Source organism: Crinia signifera, chromosome 5 (genome assembly GCF_055691185.1).
Source record: "Crinia signifera chromosome 5, ASM5569118v1, whole genome shotgun sequence".
NCBI classification, from domain to species: Eukaryota; Metazoa; Chordata; class Amphibia; order Anura; family Myobatrachidae; genus Crinia; species Crinia signifera.
Window position 1 is genome coordinate 31,826,291 of NC_139221.1, and position 27,991 is coordinate 31,854,281.

General features: G+C 45.5%; 1 protein-coding gene across 1 annotated transcript; it reads left to right on the top strand.

Moving 5' to 3' along the window:
• RRM2B (ribonucleotide reductase regulatory TP53 inducible subunit M2B) lies at nucleotides 1–27,873 on the top strand. Its single transcript, XM_083186962.1, has 9 exons — nucleotides 1–150; nucleotides 4,845–5,003; nucleotides 9,057–9,173; nucleotides 10,796–10,929; nucleotides 16,201–16,295; nucleotides 21,263–21,396; nucleotides 22,803–22,907; nucleotides 23,450–23,563; nucleotides 24,567–27,873. Exons 1-9 carry the CDS (start codon nucleotides 97–99, stop codon nucleotides 24,717–24,719), a joined length of 1,065 nt encoding a protein of 354 aa, XP_083043088.1. The 5' UTR covers nucleotides 1–96; the 3' UTR covers nucleotides 24,720–27,873.
• The last annotated feature ends 118 nt before the right edge of the window (nucleotides 27,874–27,991 follow it).

A 27,991-nucleotide genomic window follows, 5' to 3' on the forward strand; every position in this document is an offset into this window, starting at 1 on the left:
CGCTCGCCGCTCAGTCTCTCTCCAACCAGCAGCTGGCACAGGAGGTGACATCAGCACCAGGCTCTGCCCACTGCTCCCATCTGAGGCTGCGCCGCAATGGGGGACTCCAGACTTCCTCCGCCGGGTGATGCCAGTCCTATAGGGGGGCAGGTAATACAAACATCACATGTATGCATGCAGAGGGCTGTACATCACACCATGAGGGCATAGGGGGCAGCTGAGCTGGCATAACGCAGCAGCCGGATAGGGCATGTAAATCAGTAGCAAGCAACCCCCCACCCCCCATATGAAGGATTCACCTTGCAGTGACCTGTCACCCTGCACCCCCACTTCCTCTTTTTATGTAATGTAAATGTCAGAACGCCGATCTGCGGTATGCAATGCAGGCAGTCATACAGATGCAGTATATCCTAGTCTCTAGGCTGCCTGATAATTAGCTAGGTACATAGTAGCTTTTGGATTGCAGGGCATGCTGTAACTAGTAGTTCTACAACTGCCGGAGAACCCTAGTTTGCCTAAGCTTCAAGGTGCTTAAAATAATAGTGTCACATGTCCCAACTTGCCCCAGAGACACCAGGATGACCACAGATACATCTTCCATCATTATAATGTTTTATTATATCTAATGTATCATATAATGATAGTATTCACCCTCTACATAACATGTATAGCAGCAACATCTATTTCACTTGGGATGTTGCTATGGGCAACCAATCAGAACCTACTTATTTATTTAGCACCTTCTAGATCAAGCCTGGCCTACCGGTAGGGTTACCACCTTTTTGTTGAGAGATTCCCGGACATTGGCCCGCCCCTTGACACACCCACTGCCCCGCCCATGTCCCGCCCCAGCTCCGCCCTTTGGCCCCCTTATGTTGAATTTTTTTAAACCTTTGCTTCAATTTCATTCTTGATTTTGCATACCATAATGCCAGTTACATGTTACATCATATACAGTAATACCCATTACACGTTATGCCCCACACCGTGATGCCCATTACATGTTACGACATACACCGCAATGCCCATTACACGATATGCTAGGACTGTAAAGGTTTTTTGTAAAGCAGGCATAATACAGACAGTGCGCGCCGTAGGCAAAAAAATTCAACATAATGCCGATTACACGTCACACACCCATTACATAATGTACAAAATGGCATAGTATACCACATGCCATAATGCCCATTACATCTTATGCCACACAGCGTGATGCCCATTACACATTATGCTTATTACTTGTTATGCCAGGACTCCATTTTTTTTTAAGATAGGGACAACACAGACACCGTAATGCTGATTACACATCACACACCCATTACATAGTATACCACATGCCATAATGCCCATTACATGTTATGCTATACACCTAAATGCCCATTACACGTTATGCCAGGACTCAACAAATTTTCTGTAATGGAGGGACAAACAGTGCACGCCGAAGGCGTGCGCTAAAAAAAATTCACCGTAATGCTGATTACATGGCACACACCCATTACATAGTATACCACATGCCATAATGCCCATTACACATTATCCCAAACACCGCAATGCCCATTACACATTATTCCAAACACCGTAATGCCCATTATGCCACACACTGTGATGCCCATTACACACACCCTAATGCCTATTATATATATTGTGCCATATAAGTGCCACTTACATACATGTTAATTGTTAGTGGTTTAATGCGTGATGACAGGGCCTTCATGCCCGATGCCACTAGGTAGTGCAAATGCATGTTGCCAAAGGGGGGGGGGTTGCAAATGCCCATTGCCAAGGGGGAGAATAAATACCTATTACCCTTATTACCAAGGGGGTGTGTATTCCAGGTCTGGGCTGGATTGGTCACATCAGTGGAGTGGCGTAACTAGAAATGTTGCGCCCCCCTGGCAAAAAATGTTTTGCACCCCCTCCCATACATTATTAATTATAATTTTTTTCATACATATCCTTACATTTAATCCATCACTATTTCCCCTTTACCCCTCCTATCACAATTATCCCTCCTCCTCCCATCAAAGTTATCCCTCCTGTTCCCTCACTTAACACACATATATATATATATATATATATATATATATATATATATATATATATATATATATATAAATATATAAATATATATATATATAAATAATCCTAGAAGTTTCAGAGTCAGACCTGGGGTGGCAGGCAGGCAGGCTCCAGGTGCAGCTGTCCGGATTCTGGACACACACAAGTGCAGTGTGCACGTGAATCTTTAGTTTCTCTTTCAGCTCAGACTGTGGCAGCCTTTATAATCAACCTAAAGCCTCACTATAATATACCTTACTGTGAGGATTTAGGTTGATTGTAAAGCCTGCCACAGTCTATAAAACTAGCGAAGTGTCTGTGGCAGGCAGGACCGAGGGCGAGAAGCATTATGCTCACCTCGTCTCAGCAGGGAGAATTCCTCCTTGCTTCCTATACCCTGCTGAGGCTAGCACCGCCAAGGACTGAGCCCTGGCAGTCTCCTCCTGCATTTACACAGGTACTGCTGCTGCATCACAGGGTCCGACAGCCCAGGGAGACGGGGGTCCCTCCAGGGTATGGGAAGTCCCGGCGGGGTCCCTCCAGCGCATGGAAATTAAGCGGAGACACCTCCGGTTACTTCCCATGCGCTGGAGGGACCCCGCCGGCGACTTCTCATACCCTGGAGGGACCCCTTGTCTGCCTGGGCTGACGGACACTGATGACACAGAGCTGTCTCTCCCTCCACCCCCCCGCTAACCCCGTAGATTCGGACAGTGCTGCAGCTGCTGCTGCCAGGGCCACCTGAATCCCGGACATTGAATAGTCCGGGACAGCCACCCGCCCGGACTCCGGACGCCGGCCTGAAATACCGGACTGTCCGGAGTAATCCCGGACGGGTGGTAACCCTACCTACCGGTGGCTCTCCAGCTGTTGTGAAGCTACTAGTCCCAGCATGCCTTGCTACAGTGTTGCTATTAGAGAATGCTAAACCTGTGGCAAAGCATGCTGTCCTTAACACTTCTCATGGGTATATTTATTAAAAACCCTGTTTTCTGGTGTATTTTACAGTCATCAACTCAATAAACTACAACTCCCATAATCCTTGCAGAGCCCTCAGCTGCAGAGCTGTACAGGATGTTAGGAGAACGTCTGTGGACGTGTTTTACATACACACTGGGCGAATTGCACCAAACAAAAAATGCTGTAAAAACCCCATTTTTGGGGGTTTACCGCATTTTCATATGCAGCAAAGCCCCACCGCCGGGGTTTCGCTGCGGGGGGTTACGCCAGTTCTAGATGGCCTAACCCCATGGAAGCCTATGGGCTTCCCTTCGTATCCCCCGCCGCCCCGCGCGTCCCCCGCCGATCCGCGCCGCACCCCCCTCACCTGTGTCCGGGCAGCCTCAGGCTGTGCTGCCCGGACCAGTGACCTTCTCCTCCCTGCACCGCTTCCAGGTGCAGGGAGGAGGAAGCTGAGCCCTCACAGCCGGGTAAGGGTTCAGGGAGGGAGGGGGGACCCGCTGCACATCACCGGCCATCGCCTTTGCGTTAATAATCACACATGTTACTGCATATGCGATTATTAACAATGCGAATGCCGGCGATGTGCGGCCGGGGTTATTAGAGAATCCTGCCCACTGTATTTTTTTTCATTGCAAACAGCTCAGTTTTCTCTCTAGTGATATTAGCATTTTATTAAGTGCCCTAAATTCTCTGGGCCTGATTCAGGTTACGTATGCGGAAAGCATAGATGCTGCTTCCTCAGTAGCGATACTTACATATGGTAATGCAGCAGGAGGACGAAGCATCGGATTACCTGCGTCATCATCGTCCGGCTGATGACCCTGAGGTGGCGCAGACTGGAGAATATATCACACACCTTCATTTTATGTAACGGAGAATGTCACTGCCTATTCCCCGACTCCAAAGTGGCGACAGACTGTAAATCATTCACATCTGCAGGCTGACTGCATGTGAGGATGCAGGTTCCATACTGCTCATGGGGCCCGATTCAGGCTTGATCGCTGGGCTGCAAGATTTCGGAGCCCATCGATCAGGTAAACACTGTGGCAGCGCCCGCATTCCCCCCCCCCCCCCCCCCTGCCCATGTGCATGACTGTGAATGCGATCTCAGCTGTGCACATGAGGGTAAAACTATTCTAAACCATCACATCTAATGTTTTTCCCCTCTGGTCGCAGCGCTGAGTAAGTCTTGAATTACTCAGCAATGCGATGGCCGCGGGAAAGTCCAATAAAGTCAGCGACCACTCTCCTAACGACCAGCGATGAGGTCTGCTTCAGTTCCAGTGTGCACCTAATGACAGCATAGTATCGGTGCAGTAATACATAGTGACATATATGGGGTTATAGTGACATATATGGGGTTATATACTCCTTAATACTAATTATCACATCATAGCTGTTATTAACAATATGTACAAAAGGCCATTGGAGTATAGTGACTGTTACAAGTAACTGTGGGGTAGATGTATGAAGCAGTGATAAGGGAGGAGAAGTGATAAAGTGCCTGGTACTTTATCACCGGCCAATCAGCTCTTGACCGTCACTTATTAAACCCAGCCTGTTACTTAACAGTCAGGAGCTGATTGGCCGGTGATAATGTTCCATGCACTTTATCACTTCTCTCTTATCGCTGCTTCATCCATCTACCCCTGTGTTTCTGTTTATTATTCTTTAAAGAACACTGATGACATCACAGCAAGGTCCAGTATGTAATGCGGTACACTGCATTCCCTATAGGAAACAATACCAAAGTATTTTGTTTGTCGTAAATACAAAAATAAAGTGATGAACCGATTGTTTTGTGTCTTGTGTGACCCCCTAAGAGCTCAATCAATGGCTGCAGCGCATGTAATGGGAGTGGTGATGAAGATGAGCCTTTGCTCAGGAAGAATCCCCATCGCTTCGTCATCTTCCCGATCCAGTACCCTGACATCTGGAAAATGTATAAGAAGGCACAGGCCTCGTTCTGGACCGCAGAGGAAGTAAGTCAGTCTGTCTCGTCATTCTCCTGTATCTGCTGCTGTACGTTCTAGATATAACTCGGAAATAAGAGTGATTATCCTGACTTATGTAGTTCCATGGTCTAGTGGGCATGATGCAGCTGTATTGTCATTCCCTGTCCTGTCCTTACCACATAGCACACATACCACATACTACATAGCAGAAGGAACTGGCTGTTGTTACCTTACTTGAATTTGAACATTGTACCTTTTTGAATGAGGGTGCACCTGAGTCTTTGGGGGCCAGGTTGGGGCAGATCTGGCTTTTTAGGGTTCTTTCTTTGTTAATGCTGAGCACCAGCGCAATGACATCATCATTTCCCTGCCTCTTCCCCTGCCCCCCACCGGAAAGTGGTTGAAAGGTCTACAGCATGGGTGGGCAATCCTGCCCTCACGATTTCTCGATTCCTGTGGATCTCTAGTAGAAATGAATGCAGCAGGTTTGAAAATGTGACCGCTAAGGCCCCCATACACTAGTCCAGTCGGACAAGTTTGCCCTTGAGAGCCCCCCCAGCAGCAACCCGGGAGGCTTGCTTACTATTTGGCACTTGATGTGCCAAATGACATGCAATAAATCGAAATCGATTGGCTGAGAATTCTCTCAGCCAATCAGCATCCAGCCAGTCTTTTAAAAATATGTTTTCATATTCAGCAGCCACTTTCGCACCGCCGCCCGGCAGCAAATAGCACTACTTAGTTCACAGCCGCTGCAAGGACCCCGCTGCCCGCTCCACGGACCCCGCCGCTGCACATAGGTGTGTGCCAGCGGTGTTTCACTACTGGCACACACCTAGGATAAAAGGCACCGCGATGTGTCAGTAATGGGTCAGATCCGAAAAATGTAATGAGCAGCCTGTCCGATCTCCCCACTCCGACCCGATGCACAGGGGACTGTGCTTTGGGTCGGAGGGGATATGAAATGCATCTGATTTGGGCTGATTTCTCTGCCCGATCCGTCAGAATTGGGTGAAATTGTCGCAAATCAGGCAAGTGTATGGGCACCTTTAGTAATGACTACAGCTGTGCACCGGCTAGGTGACCTGGGAGATGTGACAGTTAGTAATGACTACAGCTGTGCACCAGCTAGGTGACCTGGGAGATGTGACAGTTAGTAATGACTACAGCTGTGCACCAGCTAGGTGACCTTGGAAATGTGATAGTTAGTAATGACTACAGCTGTGCACCGGCTAGGTGACCTGGGAAATGTGACAGTTAGTAATGACTACAGCTGTGCACCAGCTAGGTGACCTGGGAAATGTGACAGTTAGTAACGACTACAGCTGTGCACCAGCTAGGTGACCTGGGAAATGTGACAGTTAGTAATGACTACAGCTGTGCACCAGCTAGGTGACCTGGGAAATGTGACAGTTAGTAACGACTACAGCTGTGCACCAGCTAGGTGACCTTGGAAATGTGATAGTTAGTAATGACTACAGCTGTGCACCGGCTAGGTGACCTAAGAAATGTGACAGTTAGTAATTACTACAGCTGTGCACCAGCTAGGTGACCTGGGAAATATGACCGTTAGTAATGACTACAGCTGTGCACCAGCTAGGTGACCTGGGAACTGTGACAGTTAGTAATGACTACAGCTGTGCACCAGCTAGGTGACCTGGGAAATGTGACAGTTAGTAATGACTACAGCTGTGCACCAGCTAGGTGACCTGGGAAATGTGACCATTAGTAATGACTACAGCTGTGCAGCAGCTAGGTGACCTGGGAAATGTGACAGTTAGTAATGACTACAGCTGTGCACCAGCTAGGTGACCTGGGAAATGTGACAGTTAGTAATGACTACAGCTGTGCACCAGCTAGGTGACCTGGGAAATGTGACAGTTAGTAATGACTACAGCTGTGCACCAGCTAGGTGACCTGGGAAATGTGACAGTTAGTAACGACTACAGCTGTGCACCAGCTAGGTGACCTTGGAAATGTGATAGTTAGTAATGACTACAGCTGTGCACCGGCTAGGTGACCTGGGAAATGTGACAGTTAGTAATTACTACAGCTGTGCACCAGCTAGGTGACCTGGGAAATATGACCGTTAGTAATGACTAGAGCTGTGCACCAGCTAGGTGACCTGGGAACTGTGACAGTTAGTAATGACTACAGCTGTGCACCAGCTAGGTGACCTGGGAAATGTGACAGTTAGTAATGACTACAGCTGTGCACCAGCTAGGTGACCTGGGAAATGTGACCATTAGTAATGACTACAGCTGTGCAGCAGCTAGGTGACCTGGGAAATGTGACAGTTAGTAATGACTACAGCTGTGCACCAGCTAGGTGACCTGGGAAATGTGACAGTTAGTAATGACTACAGCTGTGCACCAGCTAGGTGACCTGGGAAATGTGACAGTTAGTAATGACTACAGCTGTGCACCAGCTAGGTGACCTGGGAAATGTGACAGTTAGTAATGACTACAGCTGTGCACCAGCTAGGTGACCTGGGAAATGTGACAGTTAGTAACGACTACAGCTGTGCACCAGCTAGGTGACCTGGGAAATGTGACAGTTAGTAACGACTACAGCTGTGCACCAGCTAGGTGACCTTGGAAATGTGATAGTTAGTAATGACTACAGCTGTGCACCGGCTAGGTGACCTGGGAAATGTGACAGTTAGTAATTACTACAGCTGTGCACCAGCTAGGTGACCTGGGAAATGTGACCGTTAGTAATGACTAGAGCTGTGCACCAGCTAGGTGACCTGGGAACTGTGACAGTTAGTAATGACTACAGCTGTGCACCAGCTAGGTGACCTGGGAAATGTGACAGTTAGTAATGACTACAGCTGTGCACCAGCTAGGTGACCTGGGAAATGTGACCATTAGTAATGACTACAGCTGTGCAGCAGCTAGGTGACCTGGGAAATGTGACAGTTAGTAATGACTACAGCTGTGCACCAGCTAGGTGACCTGGGAAATGTGACAGTTAGTAATGACTACAGCTGTGCACCAGCTAGGTGACCTGGGAAATGTGACAGTTAGTAATGACTACAGCTGTGCACCAGCTAGGTGACCTGGGAAATGTGACAGTTAGTAATGACTACAGCTGTGCACCAGCTAGGTGACCTGGGAAATGTGACAGTTAGTAATGACTACAGCTGTGCACCAGCTGGGTGATTTGGAAAACGTGGACGTTGGCAGATCTCAAGGACTGGTTTGGTCACCCCTGATCTAGAAGGTGCTAAATAAATAAAATAAAGAAGTATAATATGATTGGTTGCTATGGGCAACATCCCATCTTCAGTAGAACTCCCATCATAGTGAATTTTGTCCTAGGTGTCAGCAGCTCTTACCAGCATCCTCGGTGTTAAGGTTTCATCGGATCGGGACGATATATCGGATGAAAATATGTGAAATCGGATGTGATTGACATCTGAACCGATCAGATGCGGATTCCCGTGCGCATCGGAGCCTACAGATATGTGCAGCACATATGATCTGTCGGATCGGATGCATCACTGGGACATCGCGGATGTTTTGTAGTAAATCAACCGTCCAACCACTGCTCATTTCTGCGATGCAAGTCTTCCTGTCAGTCTCTAGGCCCATACACACTGAGCGACTTTGAGCTGAAAGCCGCTCAAAACAGCAAGTTTGAGCGGCTTTCAGCTGCAAGCCGCCCAGTGTGTATGCCACGGCGGTGAGCGGTGATGTGCGCTCCCGCATCATCACTGGGAAAACCACTCATCTGCTGGTAGTACCAGCAGTATTACCAGCAGATGAGCGGCTTTGTGGCTAGCTTTGCATAACGATGCTCCATGGAAAGCCATCCGCCCCCCTGCTGACAGCACCGGACAGGGGGAAAGCCGCTCAGTGTGTATGGACCTTTTCTCTTGTTTTCCATTAGAGAAGCTTCCCCCTCTTAACATGAGACCTTGCTGCACAGGAGCGACACAGAGCCAGATGGTCTCCGGTCATTCATGTCAGTTATTCAGCTCAGTAGTGCACAGTCCCCGGTATACATTGCTGCATACACTACCGCTAAATGCTGGGTCTACTTCATCCGTAACTTTGAGTATCCTCTTTGTACTAGGTGGACTTGGCGAAGGATCTTCCTCATTGGGAGAAGCTGAAAGCGGATGAGAAACATTTCATTTCCCATATATTGGCTTTCTTTGCTGCTAGTGACGGAATAGTGAATGAGAATCTGGTAAGTGTGGGGAAGCAGCACAAGCAGAATGTATTAGTATCAAATATAAGATTGTAAAACAACACCCCAGTGTTCCCCTAACGCTACAGTCCAGGTTGTAAGGCTATCCACGCTTAAGTCCACAGGGTTAAACCAAATTGACAGTTGTACTAATTAAGGGGAAGATTTATTAAGCTTGGTGAAGTGATAAACTGTCTGTTTTTTATCACCGGCCAATTAGCTCCTATCTGTGAAGCTACAGGCTTGGTTTGAAAAATGACAGGTAAGAGCTGATTGGCTGGTGATAAAAACCAGACAGTTTATCACTTCACCGAGCTTAGTAAATCTACCCCTAAGTTCTCTGTACTCATGCATGGATAGCCTTAAACCTGGCCTGTAACAGTGGAGTTTGTGAAACTCTCATTTAACACAAATAAAACCCCCTTTTGCTCTTCGTACTCCCTAAAGTAAGGTGTCTGAGCCCTACTTAAGCTCATATGCCGTAAGTCAGGTGTGGCAGAGGGGTTCACACATATGGCCGCCCGATTCAGATCTGATAGCAGGACTGCAACACTTTGCAGCCCTGCCATCAGTTAGTCACCCCCCCCCCCCCCGCCCGATTCAGATCTGATAGCAGGACTGCAACACTTTGCAGCCCTGCCATCAGTTAGTCACCTCCCCTCCCCCCCCCCCGTGCAGTGCTGCCTAAGCCAAGGCTTATTCAGAACTGAGATGGCTGTGGGGATATCGGGCCCGCTGCTGATGTCACTATCCCACCCTCCCTACAGCTGCGATCCACCTGCATTCTTCAGCAGCACTCCCAACAAATGCTGTGGTGCCACCCACAACCGCCTGCTGCCATCTTGCAAAAGGACATCGATGGCTTACTTCATTTGCAGGTGGAACTCACGCACAAAATCTCACCCTGTGCCCGGCTTCAAATGGCTGGCGAAGACTAGATGTACGTTGATTCCGCCGCACCAGCTGCAAGTGCGTGCTCGGCTGCAGCCGCCTGAATTTGTATTGAGATGCTCAACCGGCGGCTTTGCAAGTCCCAGCGGCTGCCTACAAAGACGCAGCGTCGATCACAGATCAATTATCAAATTTAGGGCCATTGAAGAAGCTGCACATGACATCACAGTCGCACTCTCTAAAGCGGTGTACACACGGGGCGATTCATTTCTAAGCGATTTTGACTACATCGTCAAAATCACTTAGAATGTGTACCTGAATCGCCCCGTGTGTACACAGCGGGCGGTATCGATGCACGGCCCCACACTGTCACTATCATCTGGCCAAATATACACTGCAGGCAAGAATATTCTTCAGTGTCTATTAGGTAGTACGCACGGGCTGCTGCTGGGGATGGCTTATCTTCGGCAGCGACTGGGCGATTTTGAATAAGCAATATTGCTGCCACTCCCCTGTTACCTCCCCCTAATGGTTCCTGTCTGCCAATCACTCTATGTCTGCCATAGCATGACCAGCTCATGTGCAGCACCACCTAGATGCATGGGCTGCCAACCAATCAATCACGCATCTGATGACGCACATCCTGAAACAGTCCCAGAGTTCTCCGTTTGGCCCTTAATGTGCAATGATCCCCCTGCTCCTAAGCCATTATGCTGTTGTTACCTCCGCAGGTGGAGCGCTTCAGTCAGGAAGTGCAGATCCCAGAAGCCCGCTGCTTTTATGGCTTCCAAATTGTCATTGAGAACATCCATTCGGAAATGTACAGTCTGCTGATCGAGACCTATATTAAGGATGCCCAGAGACGGTATAAAGGGACATATGCCTTGCCTATACAAAGTCGTAGTTTTTTTTAACATAGTGTATATATATATATATATTTTTAAGATGTTATGATTGCCATACTGTATATTACAATGAAATACAAATCTAACATCATTTGCAAATAGCATTGTATAAATTGTATGCAATTCAATAGAAAGTCATTTTTTACATTTATAGACTATTTATTTAATTTACTATTTATGTAAGGGGTGTTAGACGGGAGCATGGTGACTATGTTAGGGGTATTAGGAGCATAGTGACTATGTAAGGGGTGTTAGGAGCATAGTGACTATGTAAGGGGTGTTAGACGGGAGCATGGTGACTATGTTAGGGGTATTAGGAGCATAGTGACTATGTAAGGGGTGTTAGACGGGAGCATGGTGACTATGTTAGGGGTATTAGACGGGAGCATAGTGACTATGTAAGGGGTATTAGGAGCATAGTGACTATGGGTTTATTCTGGTTGGTGCGGTGGGGCCGTACGCGGTTGGATCGGGGTTTTTTTGATCTGCGCATGCGTATCTTTCGCAATGCGCAGGTGCGGCGACTTCACACCGCTCACGGATGGGTCTTTCCTTGCAAAAAACCTGTCCGCAAGAGTACGGTGATTGTGGGCGGCATAGGGGTGTGTTGAGGGGAGCGGCCGAAATAATGAGGAAAACTGGGCGTAAACATGGGCATACACGGGGGTGTTCACCAAAATTGTACGGTGCTACAACCGCTGGATCGGCGAAAGCACCGTGCATTTCGGACAGAAAACAGGCGACCGCCAACGATACCTCGAGACCACCCCTAGAGATACCGTATGAGAGCGGACGCCTGGGTCTGCTAATTAACGCTGATTACTAGTCAAACACATACACCTAAATGTAATAAGCAATGCTGCAGTCTATTAAGTCCAAACCATTATTTCACTACCTGCAAGCCACACACAGCCCTCAAACACATTGAAAGCATATCTTTCTACACTTCTCTACATGTAAAGGTTGGTTTAGTTTTAGGTAAGATTCATTTTAACACCTGCTCATATATGGCAAGGTAGTTAGGTTATAACCATCTAGACCCATTCAGTAAGTGTTTTTATATACTTTAAACAGCAGGACACTCAATCTACAGAAGTCGACATGTGTCAACTTTTTCACTCTAACACAAACATTGTATTTTTGGTTTATGCTAAATAGACACATTAGAACATAATAAATATACATGTAAGGAGGGTTAAAACTTATTTTTTATTAGGCTGTTCATTAAGGTAGACAATTGAGGTAATAGAAAACAATAATTGATTAACAATTAGAATCATTCTTTTAATTGCCTTAATCATAGTTGAAAGGCTAGATTTGCAGTGCCATATATGTGAAGGATTTGCCAGCGTGCACGGACGTAACCTCACTCTCACGAGCGGTGACATACATTCTATTGAAAACAGGCGAGACCCGTCCGTGCACGGTGGCGTACGCTCAGATAGTCGCAAGATGTCGGTGGGAAAACGGCTGAGAGACGTCCGTAAACGGTGGCGTACGCTCTGTTGTACGCCAGTTATCGGTGTCTAAGAGGAGATCCGTCCGTGTGTGGTGGCGTACGCACAAGTGTACGCCACTCCCCTTTGTCGGTGTTTGTGACCGTCCGTATGCGGATGTTTTGTGGGCGGACTTACGCTCACCGTCCACGTACGGGAAAGGTACGGTGATACGGACCGTACGTACGTTTGGCCGACCGGACCAGAATAAGGCCCCATGTTAGGGGTGTTAGACGGGAGCATAGTGACTATGTAAGGGGTGTTAGATGGGAGCATGATGACTATGTAAGGGGTGTTAGACGAGAGCATAGTGACTATGTTAGGGGTATTAGGAGCATAGTGACTATGTTAGGGGTATTAGGAGCATAGTGACTATGTAAGGGGTGTTAGAAGGGAGCATAGTGACTATGTAAGGGGTGTTAGACGGGAGCCTAGTGACTATGTTAGGGGTATTATACGGGAGCATAGTGACTATTTAAGGGGTATTAGGAGCATAGTGAATATGTAAGGGGTGTTAGACGAGAGCATAGTGACTATGTTAGGGGTATTAGGAGCATAGTGACTATGTTAGGGGTATTAGGAGCATAGTGACTATGTAAGGGGTGTTAGAAGGGAGCATAGTGACTATGTAAGGGGTGTTAGACGGGAGCCTAGTGACTATGTTAGGGGTATTATACGGGAGCATAGTGACTATTTAAGGGGTATTAGGAGCATAGTGAATATGTTAGGGGTGTTAGACGGGTGCATAGTGAATATGTTAGGGGTGTTAGATGGGTGCATAGTGACTATGTTAGGGGTATTAGATTGGAGCATGGTGACTATGTAAAGGGTATTAGACGGGAGCATGGTGAATATGTTAGGGGTGTTAGACGGGAGCATAGTGACTATGTAAGGGATGTTAGACGGGAGCATAGTGTATATGTAAGGAGTGTTAGATGGGAGCATAGTCAATATGTAAGGGGTGTTAGACTGGAGCATAGTGAATATGTAAGGGGTATTAGGTGCATAGAGACTGGAGCATGGTGAATATGTTGGGAGCATAGTGACTTTGTTAGGGGTGTTAGATCGGAGCATAGTGAGTATGTAAGGGGTTTCAGACGGGAGCATGGTGAATATGTTAGGGGTATTAGACGGCAGCAAAGTGAATATGTAAGGGGTGTTAGACGAGAGCATAGTGACTATGTTAGGGGTATTAGGAGCATAGTGACTATGTAAGGGGTGTTAGAAGGGAGCATAGTGACTATGTAAGGGGTGTTAGACGGGAGCCTAGTGACTATGTTAGGGGTATTATACGGGAGCATAGTGACTATTTAAGGGGTATTAGGAGCATAGTGAATATGTTAGGGGTGTTAGACGGGTGCATAGTGAATATGTTAGGGGTGTTAGACGGGTGCATAGTGACTGTTAGGGGTATTAGATTGGAGCATGGTGACTATGTAAAGGGTATTAGACGGGAGCATAGTGACTATGTAAGGGGTGTTAGACGGGAGCATGGTGACTATGTTAGGGGTATTAGGAGCATAGTGACTATGTAAGGGGTGTTAGACGGGAGCATGGTGACTATGTTAGGGGTATTAGACGGGAGCATAGTGACTATGTAAGGGGTATTAGGAGCATAGTGACAATGGGGTTTATTCTGGTTGGTGCGGTGGGGCCGTACGCTGTTGGATCGGGGTTTTTTTATCTGCTCATGCGTATCTTTCGCAATGCGCAGGCGCAGCGACTTCACACCACTCACGGATAGGTCTTTCCGTGCAAAAAAAACCTGTCCGCAAGAGTACGGTGATTGTGGGCGGCATAGGGGTGTGTTGAGGGGAGCGGCCGAAATAATGAGGAAAACTGGGCGTAAACATGGGCATACACGGGGGTGTTCACCAAAAATGTACGGTGCTACAACTGCTCGATCGGCGAAAGCACCGTGCATTTCGGCCAGAAAACAGGCGGACACCAACGATACCTCCAGACCACCCCTAGAGATACCGTATGAGAGCGGACGCCTGGGTCTGCTAATTAACGCTGATTACTGGTCAAACACATACACCTGAATGTAATAAGCGATGCTGCAGGCTATTAAGTCCAAACCATTATTTCACTACCTGCAAGCCACACACAGCACTCAAACACATTGGAAGCATATCTTTCTACACTTCTCAACATGTAAAGGTTGGTTTAGTTCTAGGTTAGATTCATTTTAACACCTTCTTATATATGGCAAGGTAGTTAGGTTATAACCATCTAGACCCATTCAGTAAGTGTTTTTATATACTTTAAACAGCAGGACACTCAATCTACTGAAGTCGACATGTGTCAACGTTTTCACTCTAACACAAACATTGTTTTTTTGGTTTATGCTAAATAGACACATAGATGGTGATTAAAATGCAACATTAGAACATAATAAATATACATGTAAGGAGGGTTAAAACGTATATTTTTTATTAGGGTGTTCATTAAGGTAGACAATTGAGGTAATATAAAACAATAATTGAATAACAATTAGAATCATTCTTTTAATTGCCTTAATCATAGTTGAAAGGCTAGATTAGCAGGGCCATATATGTGAAGGGTTTGCCAGCGTGCACGGACGTACGCTCACTCTCACGATCGGTGACATACATTCTATTGAAAACAGGCGAGACCCGTCCGTGCACGGTGGCGTACGCTCAGATAGCCATAAGATGTCGGTGGGAAAACGGCTGAGAGACGTCCGTAAACGGTGGCGTACGCTCTGTTGTACGCCAGTTATCGGTGTCTAAGAGGAGATCCGTCCGTGTGTGGTGGCGTACGCACAGGTGTACGCCACTCCCCTTTGTCGGTGTTTGTGACCGTCCGTATGCGGATGTTTTGTGGGCGGACTTACGCTCACCGTCCGCGTACGGGAAAGGTACGGTGATACGGACCGTACGTACGGTTGGCCGACCGGACCAGAATAAGGCCCCATGTTAGGGGTATTAGATGGGAGCATAGTGACTATGTAAGGGGTGTTAGGAGCATAGTGACTATGTAAGGGGTGTTAGATGGGAGCATGATGACTATGTAAGGGGTATTAGGTGCATAGTGACTATGTAAGGGGTGTTAGAAGGGAGCATAGTGACTATGTTAGGGGTATTAGAAGCATAGTGAATATGTTAGGGGTGTTAGACGAGAGCACAGTGACTATGTAAGGGGTATTAGGAGCATAGTGACAATGTTAGGGGTGTTAGACGGGAGCATCGTGACTATGTTAGGGGTGTTAGACGAGAGCATAGTGACTATGTTAGGGGTGTTAGACGAGAGCATAGTGAATATGTAAGCGGGATTTGACGGGTGCATAGTGACTATGTAAGGGGTATTAGATTGGAGCATGGTGAATATGTTAGGGGTCTTAGACGGGAACATAGTGAATATGTAAGGGATGTTAGATGGGAGCATGATGACTATGTTAGGGGTGTTAGATAGGAGCATAGTGAATATGTAAGGAGTGTTAGATGGGAGCATAGTCAATATGTAAGAGGTGTTAGACTGGAGCATAGTGAATATGTAAGGGGTATTAGGAGCATAGAGACTGGAGCATGGTGAATATGTTAGGAGTATTAGACGGGAGCATGGTGACTTTGTTAGGAGTATTAGACGGGAGCATAGTGACTAGTATTAGTATTAGACGGCAGCAAAGTGAGTATGTAAGGTGGTATTAGGAGAGTTCTGTTCTGGAAGTTTAGTCACAATTAGTGGCATTTTACTTTTTTTTTCTTCCAGGAATTTCTTATTTAATGCAATAGAAACGATGCCGTGTGTAAGAAAGAAAGCAGAGTGGGCCTTGCGGTGGATCTCTGACAGGACCGCTTCCTTTGGTAACTATGTCATCTGTGAGATCTGAATATGTAAGGGGTATTAGATTGGAGCATGGTGAATATGTAAGGGGTGTTAGACAAGAGCATAGTGACTATGTTAGGGGTATTAGATGGGAGCATAGTGAATATGTTAGGGGTGTTAGACAAGAGCATAGTGACTATGGAGGTTATTCTGATCGTAGCGGCCAAACGTGCGTACGTTCGCTATTAACGTACGCTATCCGTACGCGGCCGTTGGGGTTAAGTCCACCCACAAATCAGCCGCATACGTACGGCCAGAAACAACGTCAAAGGGGAGTGGCGTACAATTGAGCGTACGCCAACGTACACGGACGGACCAACCCTTACACTCCGACAACTGGCGTACAATTAAGCGTACTTTAACGTTTACGGACGTCTCTCGTCCGTCTTCCCACCGACTTCTTGCGGCTATCTGAGCGTACGCCAGCTTGCACGGACGGGTCCCTATTGTTTTCAATAGAAAACTCAGCTTATGTCACCACTCGTGAGAGTGAGCGTACGTCCGTGTACGCTGGCATACCCTTCACATATATGGACCTGCAAATCTTGCCTTTCAACTATAATTATGAAAATTAATTAATTAATTGATTGAATTAATTAATGTGCAAAATAGTGGGCATGGGCTTAAAACATTGCTGAAACATCCTTTGTAGATGTTAGATGTGGTTTATGTTATTGTATCATAAATACAAAACCTATGTTTGTATTAGAGTGAACACGTTGACACATGTCGACTTGTGTATATTGAGTGTGCTACTGTGTAAAGTCTATGAAAGCACGTAGTGAATGTGTATAACTGTTTAACAAATAGCTACCTTAGCATATACAGTATAAGCAGGTCTTAAAAAGATTCTTACCTTAAATTAAACAAACCTTTAAATGTCGAGAAGTATAGAAAGATAAGCTTCCAATGTGTTTGCGTGCTGTGTGTGGCTTGCAGGCAGTGAAATCATGGTTTGGACTTAATAGACTGCAGCATTGGTTATTACATTCAGGTGTATGTGTTTGAGTAGTAATCAGCGTAAATTAGCAAACCCAGGCGCACGCAGGCATGCGGTATCTGTAGGGGTGGTCTGAGCTGGCGGTTGGCGGCCGCCTGTTTTGTGTCCGAAATGAACGGTGCTTTAGGCGATCGTGCGGTAGTAGCACCGCTCATTTTTGGTGCACACCCCCGTGTACGCCCATATTTACGCCCATTTTCCCTCATTATTTCGGCCGCTCCCCTCAACACGCCCCTATGCCGCCCCCAATGCCCGTACACTCGCGTACAGGTTTTTTCGCACGGAGAGACCCGTCCGTAAGCGTTGTGGAGTGTTCGCGCCTGCGCATTAGCGAATGTACGCATGCGCAGATCATGAAAAACCCCGGAACGTACGCGTACGGCCCGGCCGCACCAACCAGAATAAGGCCCTATGTTAGGGGTATTAGATTGGAGCATAGTGACTATGTTAGGGGTATTAGATGGGAGCATAGTGAATATGTAAGGGGTGTTAGACAAGAGCATAGTGACTATGGAGGTTATTCTGATCGTAGCGGCCAAACGTGCGTACGTTCGCTATTAACGTACGCTATCCGTACGCGGCCGTTGGGGTTAAGTCCACCCACAAATCAGCCGCATACGTACGGCCAGAAACAACGTCAAAGGGGAGTGGCGTACAATTGAGCGTACGCCAACGTACACGGACGGACCAACCCTTACACTCCGACAACTGGCGTACAATTAAGAGTACGCCAACGTTTACGGACGTCTCTCGTCCGTCTTCCCACCGACTTCTTGCGGCTATCTGAGCGTACGCCAGCTTGCACGGACGGGTCCCTATTGTTTTCAATAGAAAACTCAGCTTATGTCACCGCTCGTGAGAGTGAGCGTACGTCCGTGTACGCTGGCATACCCTTCACATATATGGACCTGCAAATCTTGCCTTTCAACTCTAATTATGAAAATTTATTAATTGATTGAATTAATTAATGTGCAAAATAGTGGGCATGGGCTTAAAACATTGCTGAAACATCCTTTGTAGATGTTAGATGTGGTTTATGTTATTGTATCATAAATACAAAACCTATGTTTGTATTAGAGTGAACACGTTGACACATGTCGACTTGTGTAGATTGAGTGTGCTACTGTGTAAAGTCTATGAAAGCACGTAGTGAATGTGTCTAACTGTTTAACAAATAGCTACCTTAGCATATATAAGCAGGTCTTACAAAGATTCTTACCTTAAATTAAACAAACCTTTAAATGTCGAGAAGTATAGAAAGATAAGCTTCCAATGTGTTTGCGTGCTGTGTGTGGCTTGCAGGCAGTGAAATCATGGTTTGGACTTAATAGACTTCAGCATTGGTTATTACATTCAGGTGTATGTGTTTGAGTAGTAATCAGCGTAAATTAGCAAACCCAGGCGCACGCTGGCATGCGGTATCTGTAGGGGTGGTCTGAGCTGGCGGTTGGCGGCCGCCTGTTTTGTGTCCGAAATGAACGGTGCTTTAGGCGATCGTGCGGTAGTAGCACCGCTCATTTTTGGTGCACACCCCCGTGTACGCCCATATTTACGCCCATTTTCCCTCATTATTTCGTCCGCTCCCCTCAACACGCCCCTATGCCGCCCCCAATGCCCGTACACTCGCGTACAGGTTTTTTCGCACGGAGAGACCCGTCCGTAAGCGTTGTGGAGTGTTCGCGCCTGCGCATTAGCGAATGTACGCATGCGCAGATCATGAAAAACCCCGGAACGTACGCGTACGGCCCGGCCGCACCAACCAGAATAAGGCCCTATGTTAGGGGTATTAGATTGGAGCATGGTGAATATGTAAGGGGTGTTAGACAAGAGCATAGTGACTATGTTAGGGGTATTAGATGGGAGCATAGTGAATATGTAAGGGGTGTTAGACAAGAGCTTCCAAACTTTTGCAGGCTAGTATATATATATATATATATATATATATATATATATATATATATATATATATATATATGTATAGTTTATATTCTGGCCCTTGGGACCACCAAAACTGTCACCCATGTACTTATCAACTCCCCAACTGGACTCCCATAGCCTCCGCCTCTCTAGACTCCCTCACACTAATGCCCCAAACACACTAAGCGATATTACAAACAATATCGCTAATTTTGACCCTTCTGAAAGATATCGTTTATACTATCACTTAGGGGATTATTCTGATTCACTCGAAAAGGCACAATCACTCTCTAATGGACAAAACCATGTGCACTGCAGGTGGGGCAGATGTAACATGTGCAGAGAGAGTTAGATTTGAGTGGGGTTTGTACTTCAAACTGATATCTATATTGCAGTGTAAAAATAAAGCAGCCAGTATTTACCCTGCACCGAAACAATAAAACACCCAAATCTAACGCTCTCTGCACATGTTACATCTGCCCCACCTGCAGTGCATATGGTTTTGTCCATTAGAGAGTGATTGTGCCTCTCCGAGTGAATCAGAATAACCCCCTTTAGTGTGTATCCAGCTTAACCTTGACTGTATCGTAAAAGATGCATGTTAGGAGCAGGGGGCTGGTGACATCACTGAATTATATCGTTCAGTGTGTATGCGTTATATTGGTCACCCGGGATCTCCGACAATATTCATTGGAGATTTTGGATTAAAAATGTCTCACCTTGTGCACAGGCTTAATAAGCAACGCCTTTATGGCCTGATTCTGGTTCAGAAGCAAAGGACCTGATACAGGTCCATTCGCAAGGGCTTATGCATTCACACGGGAGCAATGTTTTTTAACTGCGCATGGTGCACGCACCCATCCTTGTTGGCGGATCGTGGGGTGGCGGAAACATCCACTCGCAGCCAGTGCGAACTTACGCACATTGTGAATGGTGGGTCGGCATACCAGCATTCGAAAGGTGGGATCTGGTTGATTCTCAAGGATGCAAATTCGCATCCGAGCGAATCAACCAGAATAACCCACAAATTTTCTATCTCTAATGGACAAAACCATGTGCACTGCAGGTGGGGCAGATGTAACATGTGCAGAGAGAATTAGATTTGTTTGGGGTTTATACTGCAAACTGATATCTATATTGCAGTGTAAAAATAAAGCAGCCAGTATTTACCCTGCACAGAAACAAAATAACACCCAAATCTAATCTCTCTGCACATGTTACACCTGCCCCACCTGCAGTGCAGCATGGTTTTGTCCATTACAGAGATCATTTGCTTTTGTGAGTGAACCAGAATCATGCCCTTAGTTTCAGTGTGTGGGTGAAATGTAATAGGATGAGAGAATCAGAAAGTGAGAGATTTGGTAAGTAATCTCCAGTTTATTTAAAGCGGTAATCATTTACACTGTTAAACCAGTATGATTTTGCAGTGTAAATGATTGCCGCTTTAAATAAACTGGAGATTTCTTACCAAATCTCTCACTTTCTGATTCTCTCATCCTATTACATTTCACCCTTGGTGTCGGTTTTGTTTTATATGCAGTACCCTTATTCTACCACCAGATGTCATATGGAAGCAAGCAATCACTTGGCTGGAATGTTTTTTGAAATGAATGAGAACTATAAAATTCCAGGGCTATGCAGTCTGTTATATTTCCCTCTATAAAAGGCATCCAAGGGTGTGGGATAATATTTCTAAATGGGACACCAATGCAAATCCCACCCATAATGTGTTCCAATCCTATTCAGCCTAGTGCTATTACAAGGTTTTCTGGAATTATTTGGAGTATGAATTTTATGGATAAATGCAATTTTGCCGAGTGGCAAGAGTCCACCAAGTGGCCATTAGTGTTTATATATGGGTAAATGTAATTGCGAGTTGCCAGCAGCTGCTTGATTTAATGCAGAAATATCTGAACTTGGTTTCGACCTTTTAAAATATTGTGACTTTAGATCTATCGGTTCAGTTGCTGCCTGCAACTGTAGACCATCACATTGCCCCTTAGTATAATGTTCTTGTATTAATAACAGGAGAGAGAGTCGTGGCGTTCGCTGCAGTTGAAGGAATCTTCTTCTCTGGGTCGTTTGCTGCTATATTCTGGCTGAAGAAGAGAGGTCTGATGCCTGGTCTCACCTTCTCCAATGAGCTGATCAGCCGCGACGAGGTAAGGACACCCCCGCACATGAGAGCTCACCCCTGATTTGCTTCTTTTGTAAATGAAAGCGACTCTAAACATTTAAAGGCAACTCTGTAAATGTATCCCTGTAACAAAACTTCACCTCTGTTTATTAATGCACAAAATGCTCTGACCCCCCCCCCCATAACATAAGAGTTCATACAGACTTCACTATTTAGTGCAGTTCCGTTATTTGACCTCTCTACCCCATAATGTCTTTTTCACATCCTAGAACCTCTCTTTATTTATTCATTATATCCCAGTAATAAATAAATAGAGTTCCGTCAATGAACAGATCAATCCGCCTGTTCCGCCGCTCTCCCTCCGTGTACATGTTACACTTGTACGCAGTGTGTCGCTACATTTTCCTGTGTGAGCCCACTTCAGAATCTGGCCCGTTACGGGCGTGCAATCTAGTAGTGTCACAAGTCATTGTCCACTATGATAAATAACTGCCCCGCCCCACTGTTAGTTCTTTTGTCGTTTTCTTCCTCCGCTTTATTGTCCTCAGCTGTAGAACCTCCTATTGCATTAGTGCCGGGATGGGGAACCTTTGGCCCTCCAGCTGTTGTTGAACTACGCATCCCAGCATGCCCTGCAACCGTTTTAGCTTTGCCAAATAGAAAAACTGTAGCAGGGCATGCTGGGATTTGAAGTTCAACAACACCCGGAGGGCCAAAGGTTCCCCAAGCCCTGCATTAGTAGCACGTTTGAGCAAATCCTACCTGCAACAGGTGACCAGATCTCCTGCCTGGGCCTGTAACAGGACGCACCGAATAAGCACAGAGGAAGTTATATATATTATATCAGGGCTATTTTTCAGCAGGCTCCAGCAGGAACTGAGGCCCTTATTCTAGTTCACTCTTTCTGACAAAATATTTCTTAGATGGATAAAACCATGTGCGCTGCAGGTGAGGCAGGTGTAAAACCCCACCCAAATCGAATTATCTCTGCACAAGTAACACCTGCCTCACCTGCAGTGCACATGGTTTTGTCCATCTAAGAAATATTTTGTCAGAAAGAGTGAACTAGAATAAGGGCCTCAGTTCCTGCTGGAGCCTGCTGAAAAATAGCCCTGATTATAATATATATTATTTTTAATAATTGGTAGCAAATATTGTCTTGTCGTACATCTTCGCTGCTGGGTGATATAAATATTGGAGGTAAATTTACTAAAGCTTCATTCAAAAAAAAAAAAAATGAGTTGCTATTGAGGGAAGTTAGATAACAGTGGACTGGTGTTTAAAAATGCTGTAACCCCCTAGCAACCGATCAAGTTTTGTTTAGAGAAAACAACTAAAGTGTATGTTTCATAAGTTCAGCCTGTGTTATTGTCAGGTATTATAGAACCAGTCTCCGCTATAACAGAAATACTTGTCATTGTGGATCTGCAGGGTCTTCATTGTGATTTTGCGTGTTTGATGTTTCATTACCTGGTGAGCAAACCGACACTACAAAGAGTCACCGATATCATCGTCAGCGCCGTCAGAATAGAACAGGTAATGTCTAGTAATTAATGACGTGTTTGTGCAGAATTACAGACTGCTTGGTACACATGGTGCGGTTTGGCAGTCCCCGATAGCATATCCTCCAACATGTCCCATTCCATTAGGTACAAAATGCTTTGTTCCTGGACTTCCCAGTGACAGAGGTTGGGCTCCAGCTCAATCCAATATTCAAAGAGGGGGTCACTTCAACTGCCAGTGAGTCCAGGACAGTGATGTTTGGGGTGGCAGTAGGTGTGGCTCCACTTTTTGAATATTGGACTGTGCTGCAGGCTCACATCTGCAACTGCCACTGGCAGGGAAGTCCAGGAACAGAGCATTTTGTTCCTAATGGAATGGGTCATGTTGGAGGGTATGCAATAGCGATTCGCTGATTTACTATTTCATATAATTAGCCGTCATCATAAACACACCTAGAGAACAATAACGCGAGTAACGACAGTACATGATTGGCTAATCAGTGTAATGTGAAGAACCCTTGCTGGAATTGGTGCATTGTCCTTCATCATTGCTGTACGTCCTTCTCTCCGCTGCAGGAGTTCCTGACAGAAGCTTTACCTGTGGATCTCATAGGGATGAACTGCAGACTGATGAAGACGTATATCGAGTTTGTAGCAGATCGGCTGCTGGTGGAACTGGGGTTTCCGAAGGTGAATGACTGACAGAGCAGGAAGCTGATAAACACACGGAACCAATAATGGATTTTATGTTCCAGAGTTACATTACATAAGGGGGGGACTTTGCTAAGATGTTGCTATGGGCAACCAATCAGAATCTACTTCTTATTTATTAAGCACTTTATAAGATCTGATTGGTTGCCATTAGCAACATCTCATGTGAAAAAGAGTTGCCATCTTAGCAAATTTCCCCCAAGGTGTCTATACAGCTCCTGCTGTTCTGTATTATTACTCAGGGGGAGATATACTAAGCCTTGAATAGTGATGAAATGGGGAGTGGTAAACCACCAGCCAATAAGCTCCCAACTGCCATGTCACATACTGTGTTTGAAAAAAAATGACAGTCAGTGGCATTAGCACTTTTCAAGCTTACTACATCTGGCCCTCAGAGAGTTTGCCCCTCACTGGATCTCACCATGGGGGTATATATCAAGTAGTAAAACAAGTGGAGAGGTTACCCAAGAAAATCAATTGGCTTAAAGGTAGAATTTATCAAGTACATTCTATAAAATGATAGGTAGAAGCTGGTTGCTAAGGGCAACTTCTTCACTCCGCTCATTTTACTGCTTGATACATCTTTTAGTGTATTTCACTTGTGGCTTGATAAATGTAGGAAAGGGACAACCCAACGAGCAGTAATGGCTTCATTGATACCCACTTCATATAAGTTATATTTGGATCATGTTTACAGTTATCATGCTGACAGTATGACAATGCTTTAGATAACGGCAATGCGATTTTGCTGCAGTTGCGATCATTTGCAGCATATTTGCTGTAACGTGCGCAGCATCTGATCCTATATATCGCGGGTGTGTGCACAGCGCCCGCAAATATTCACGGGCATACTGTTTGGGGCGAATTACCGGCAGTTGCCAGGAACAGCAGGTAAGTTGAGCCTGAGCACATCTGCATATTACTGTTTGTTGTCAATCATGGTTCTGCACATTTACATCGTTGGCTTCTGTCTGGATTCCAGGTATTTCAAGCCAAAAATCCATTTGACTTTATGGAGAACATTTCTCTGGAAGGGAAAACCAATTTCTTTGAGAAGCGTGTTTCCGAGTACCAGCATTTTGCCGTGATGTCACAGGCAGCGGATAACGTCTTCACTCTGGATGCAGACTTTTAATTGGCTGGTGGAGCTGGTGGAGCGAGCAGTCTGAGAGGATGATGGCGTCAGGGACAAGAGCGGCAATGAAAGCAGCAGTCAGGTCACTGCAAATTCCTGTCCCCTGCATTTTAATGTACAGTAATCCCTCAGATGCACCGGTCTACCCTCATGTCAGCAGAAACTCCAGATCTTGTCAGCTGCGTCGACTCAATGAAGCGTCGTATGGCCTCTACAGTAATCACCGAGACTACTGGATGAGCTCACTGTGGTGTGAGCTTTACAATTATTTATTTCTTCACTGCATTTGGGTATATAGGGGCATATATACAGTATATCAGACCTTGGAGAGCGAGATAAAGAACATACCCTCCAACATGACCCATTCCATTAGGTACAAAATGGTCTGTTGCTGGACTTCCCTGCCAGTGGCAGTTGCAGATGTGAGACTGCAGCACAGTCCAATATTCAAAAAGGGGAGCCACACCTACTGCCACCCCAAACATCACTGTCCTGGACTCACTGACTGTTGATATGACCCCCCTCTTTGAATTTTGGACTGAGCTGGAGCCCCACCTGTGTAACTGGAAGTCCAGGAACAGACAATTTTGTACCTAATGGAATGGGTCATGTTGGAGGGTATGAAAGAACCAGCCAATCAGCTCCTAGCTGCCATGTTACAGGCTGTGTTTAATAAATGACAGAAGCTGGTTGGTTGGTTGGTAGTTGATCTCTCTCCACTTTATCTCACCAAGCTTTGATAAATCTGCCCTAAAGACCTGTTGGAGTAGTGGACTGATGGAACACAATAAATGTCACCCTTATCCTATACTCGTCCACAGTACGCAACTTGTACTCTGCTCAGCTGCGCACAAGAAGCAGCCATTTTGTTGGCTGCAGGAATCTTCCTCAGGAACTAGTGACATTGCTGAGGTATTAAGTTATATTATTGCTTTACTGTTAACTGATGTTAACCATCTAGTATGTAATCTGTTAACAAGCTGATATTAAAATGCAATTTTTAGAGTAATAATAATGATAATTATTCTAGTATATAGTGCTTTTTCTCAAATATATAGCATATATTAAATAGCTGGAGTGCTTACACTCCTATATATCCACCATGATCGATCTCATTGCTCTGCAGGAAGTTGCCATGGTAACAGGGCAGGGATTCTCTCACTGCACAGGTGCCGTCTGACTGACAACGACGTGTTTTGGATTTTTGTACTTTTTCATACGGTTGGGAATGGTAAGTGTGCCGAGCGCAGCTGTAGCTCAATCATGCACACGGCCCGAAGCATGATGATGGGGGTACACATGGTCAGGTGTCGTCATTGACACCAAAAAAGGTGAAAAACTCATCTCGACTTTTTCACGTTAACCTTTTCCATCTTGTTCTTTTTCCATTGACAACCTTTTTATGTTGACCTAGATATGGTCAACTTAGACAGTGATAACATGATATGCCACATCCATTGTAACAGACCTTTGATGGGTACCAGAGTCTAGGTCAACAGGTCATTAGGTCAACATGGGCTGGGTCGACAGTCAAAAGGTCGACATGGGGTTTTTTCACTGTTTTTTTGAGCCGACATGTGCCGACAGGCGGTATTTCATGCCCTACCATCCACTAGGGCATGGTGGGAGAATAAAATAGTGTGCCGAGCGATGCGAGGGGATGCGGTGCACTTCAAACTGTGTCCATGTCGACGGTGTCGACATTCTGGTAAAAAAAGTGTGAAAAAAACCCCATGTTGACCTAATGCTTGTGTCGACCTAATGTCCTGTCGACCTACACACATGTCGACCTTGCTGCCTGTCGACCTAGTGGTGTCGACCCAATGCTTGTCGACCTAGTTGGTGTAGACCTAACAACCCACACCCTTCTGCAGTAACTTTCTGGGGTCCTGTCATTATTTTTATTGTCTGATGGGGTCCCAGAGCAAAATAGTTTGAGGACCCCTGTTCTATGAGACTGATGTTCCACCAAAGCTTGTATTTCAGGAAGAAGTCTGGCAATAAATGGCAAACCTTTTTCGCATTCAAGTAAAAGCATTGCGCAGTAAATGTGATCACGTGACTTTGTAGATACAGTGAGCCGCTAGTATAAAATAAATAATAATAAAGTGGGATAAATATTTGTATATATTTATTTATTTACCGTTTCTTATATAGCGCAGCAGATTCCGTTACAGTGTCTTATATAGCGCAGCAGATTCCGTTGCGCTTTACAATAGTAGACAGTGATAAAACAAACTGAGTAACAACAGACAGACTTGGGGGTTAGAGGGCCCTGCTGCAAGCTTACAATCTATAGGGATATAGGGGGGTAACACAAGGACAGGCACCAGTAATAGCATAGCAGTCCCACCAAGTTACAGGTCCAGAAGGGAAGCTATATAATACATAAGTGCCTCGGAGGGTTATGCGTGTAGAACTTAAATATGATAGGCTTGCCTGAAGAGGTGCGTTTTCAGGGAACATTTGAAAGTTTGGAGGCTAGCGGAGAGTCTTATTGTGCATGGAAGGGCATTCCATAGGATGGGAGCAGCCCGATGAAAGTCCTGTAATAGTGAATGGGATCTAGTGATCCGTGCAGAGGAGAGACACAGATCATGTGCAGAGCGGAGTGGTCGAGATGGGAGATATTTTGTGATAAGTGCAGAGATATATGCTGGTGCAGTATGGGTAATAGCTTTATAAGCGAGTAGAAGTATTTTATATTGAATACGGTAATATACAGGCAACCAATGGAGGGACTGGCAGAGAGGATCAGCAGACGATGAGCGTCTTGCAAGGAAGATCAGCCTAGCAGCAACATTTATAATGGATTGCAGTGGTGAGAGTCTGTTCTTGGGAAGACCAGTTAGGAGACTATTGCAGTAATCAATGTGGGATATAATGGGTGCATGGATAAGGGATTTGGTAGTGTCTTGTGTGAGATACGGTCGTATTTTGGATATGTTTTTTAGATGCATGTAACATGATTTGGAGAAAGATTGAATGTGGGGAAGAAAGGATATATAATATGTTTTAATTTATTATTATAACTGTAATATCATTGAATATGTTTTTTTTTTTTGTTATTTGGAGTGAAATTTTAAATATTTCACAGTAAATGTAATAATAAAAATATTTATTATTATTGTTTATTTATTACTGATTTCATACATTTGTTTTGTCAATAAGGATCAAAATGAATGCTATTTGAAAAACATTTTTCCAAAATAAAAATTAGATTAATAACTTTATAACATTTTATTACCAGCATATTTTATTTGATAATGTCT

Excerpts from the sequence above, each read along its gene's own strand:
- RRM2B (XM_083186962.1), top strand. The coding sequence starts at position 97 with ATGGGGGACTCCAGACTTCCTCCGCCGGGTGATGCCAGTCCTATAGGG. Across the intron at positions 10,930-16,200 it reads ATTAAGGATGCCCAGAGACG|GAATTTCTTATTTAATGCAA; the intron begins GTATAAAGGGAC and ends TTTTTCTTCCAG. Across the intron at positions 23,564-24,566 it reads TGGAACTGGGGTTTCCGAAG|GTATTTCAAGCCAAAAATCC; the intron begins GTGAATGACTGA and ends TCTGGATTCCAG.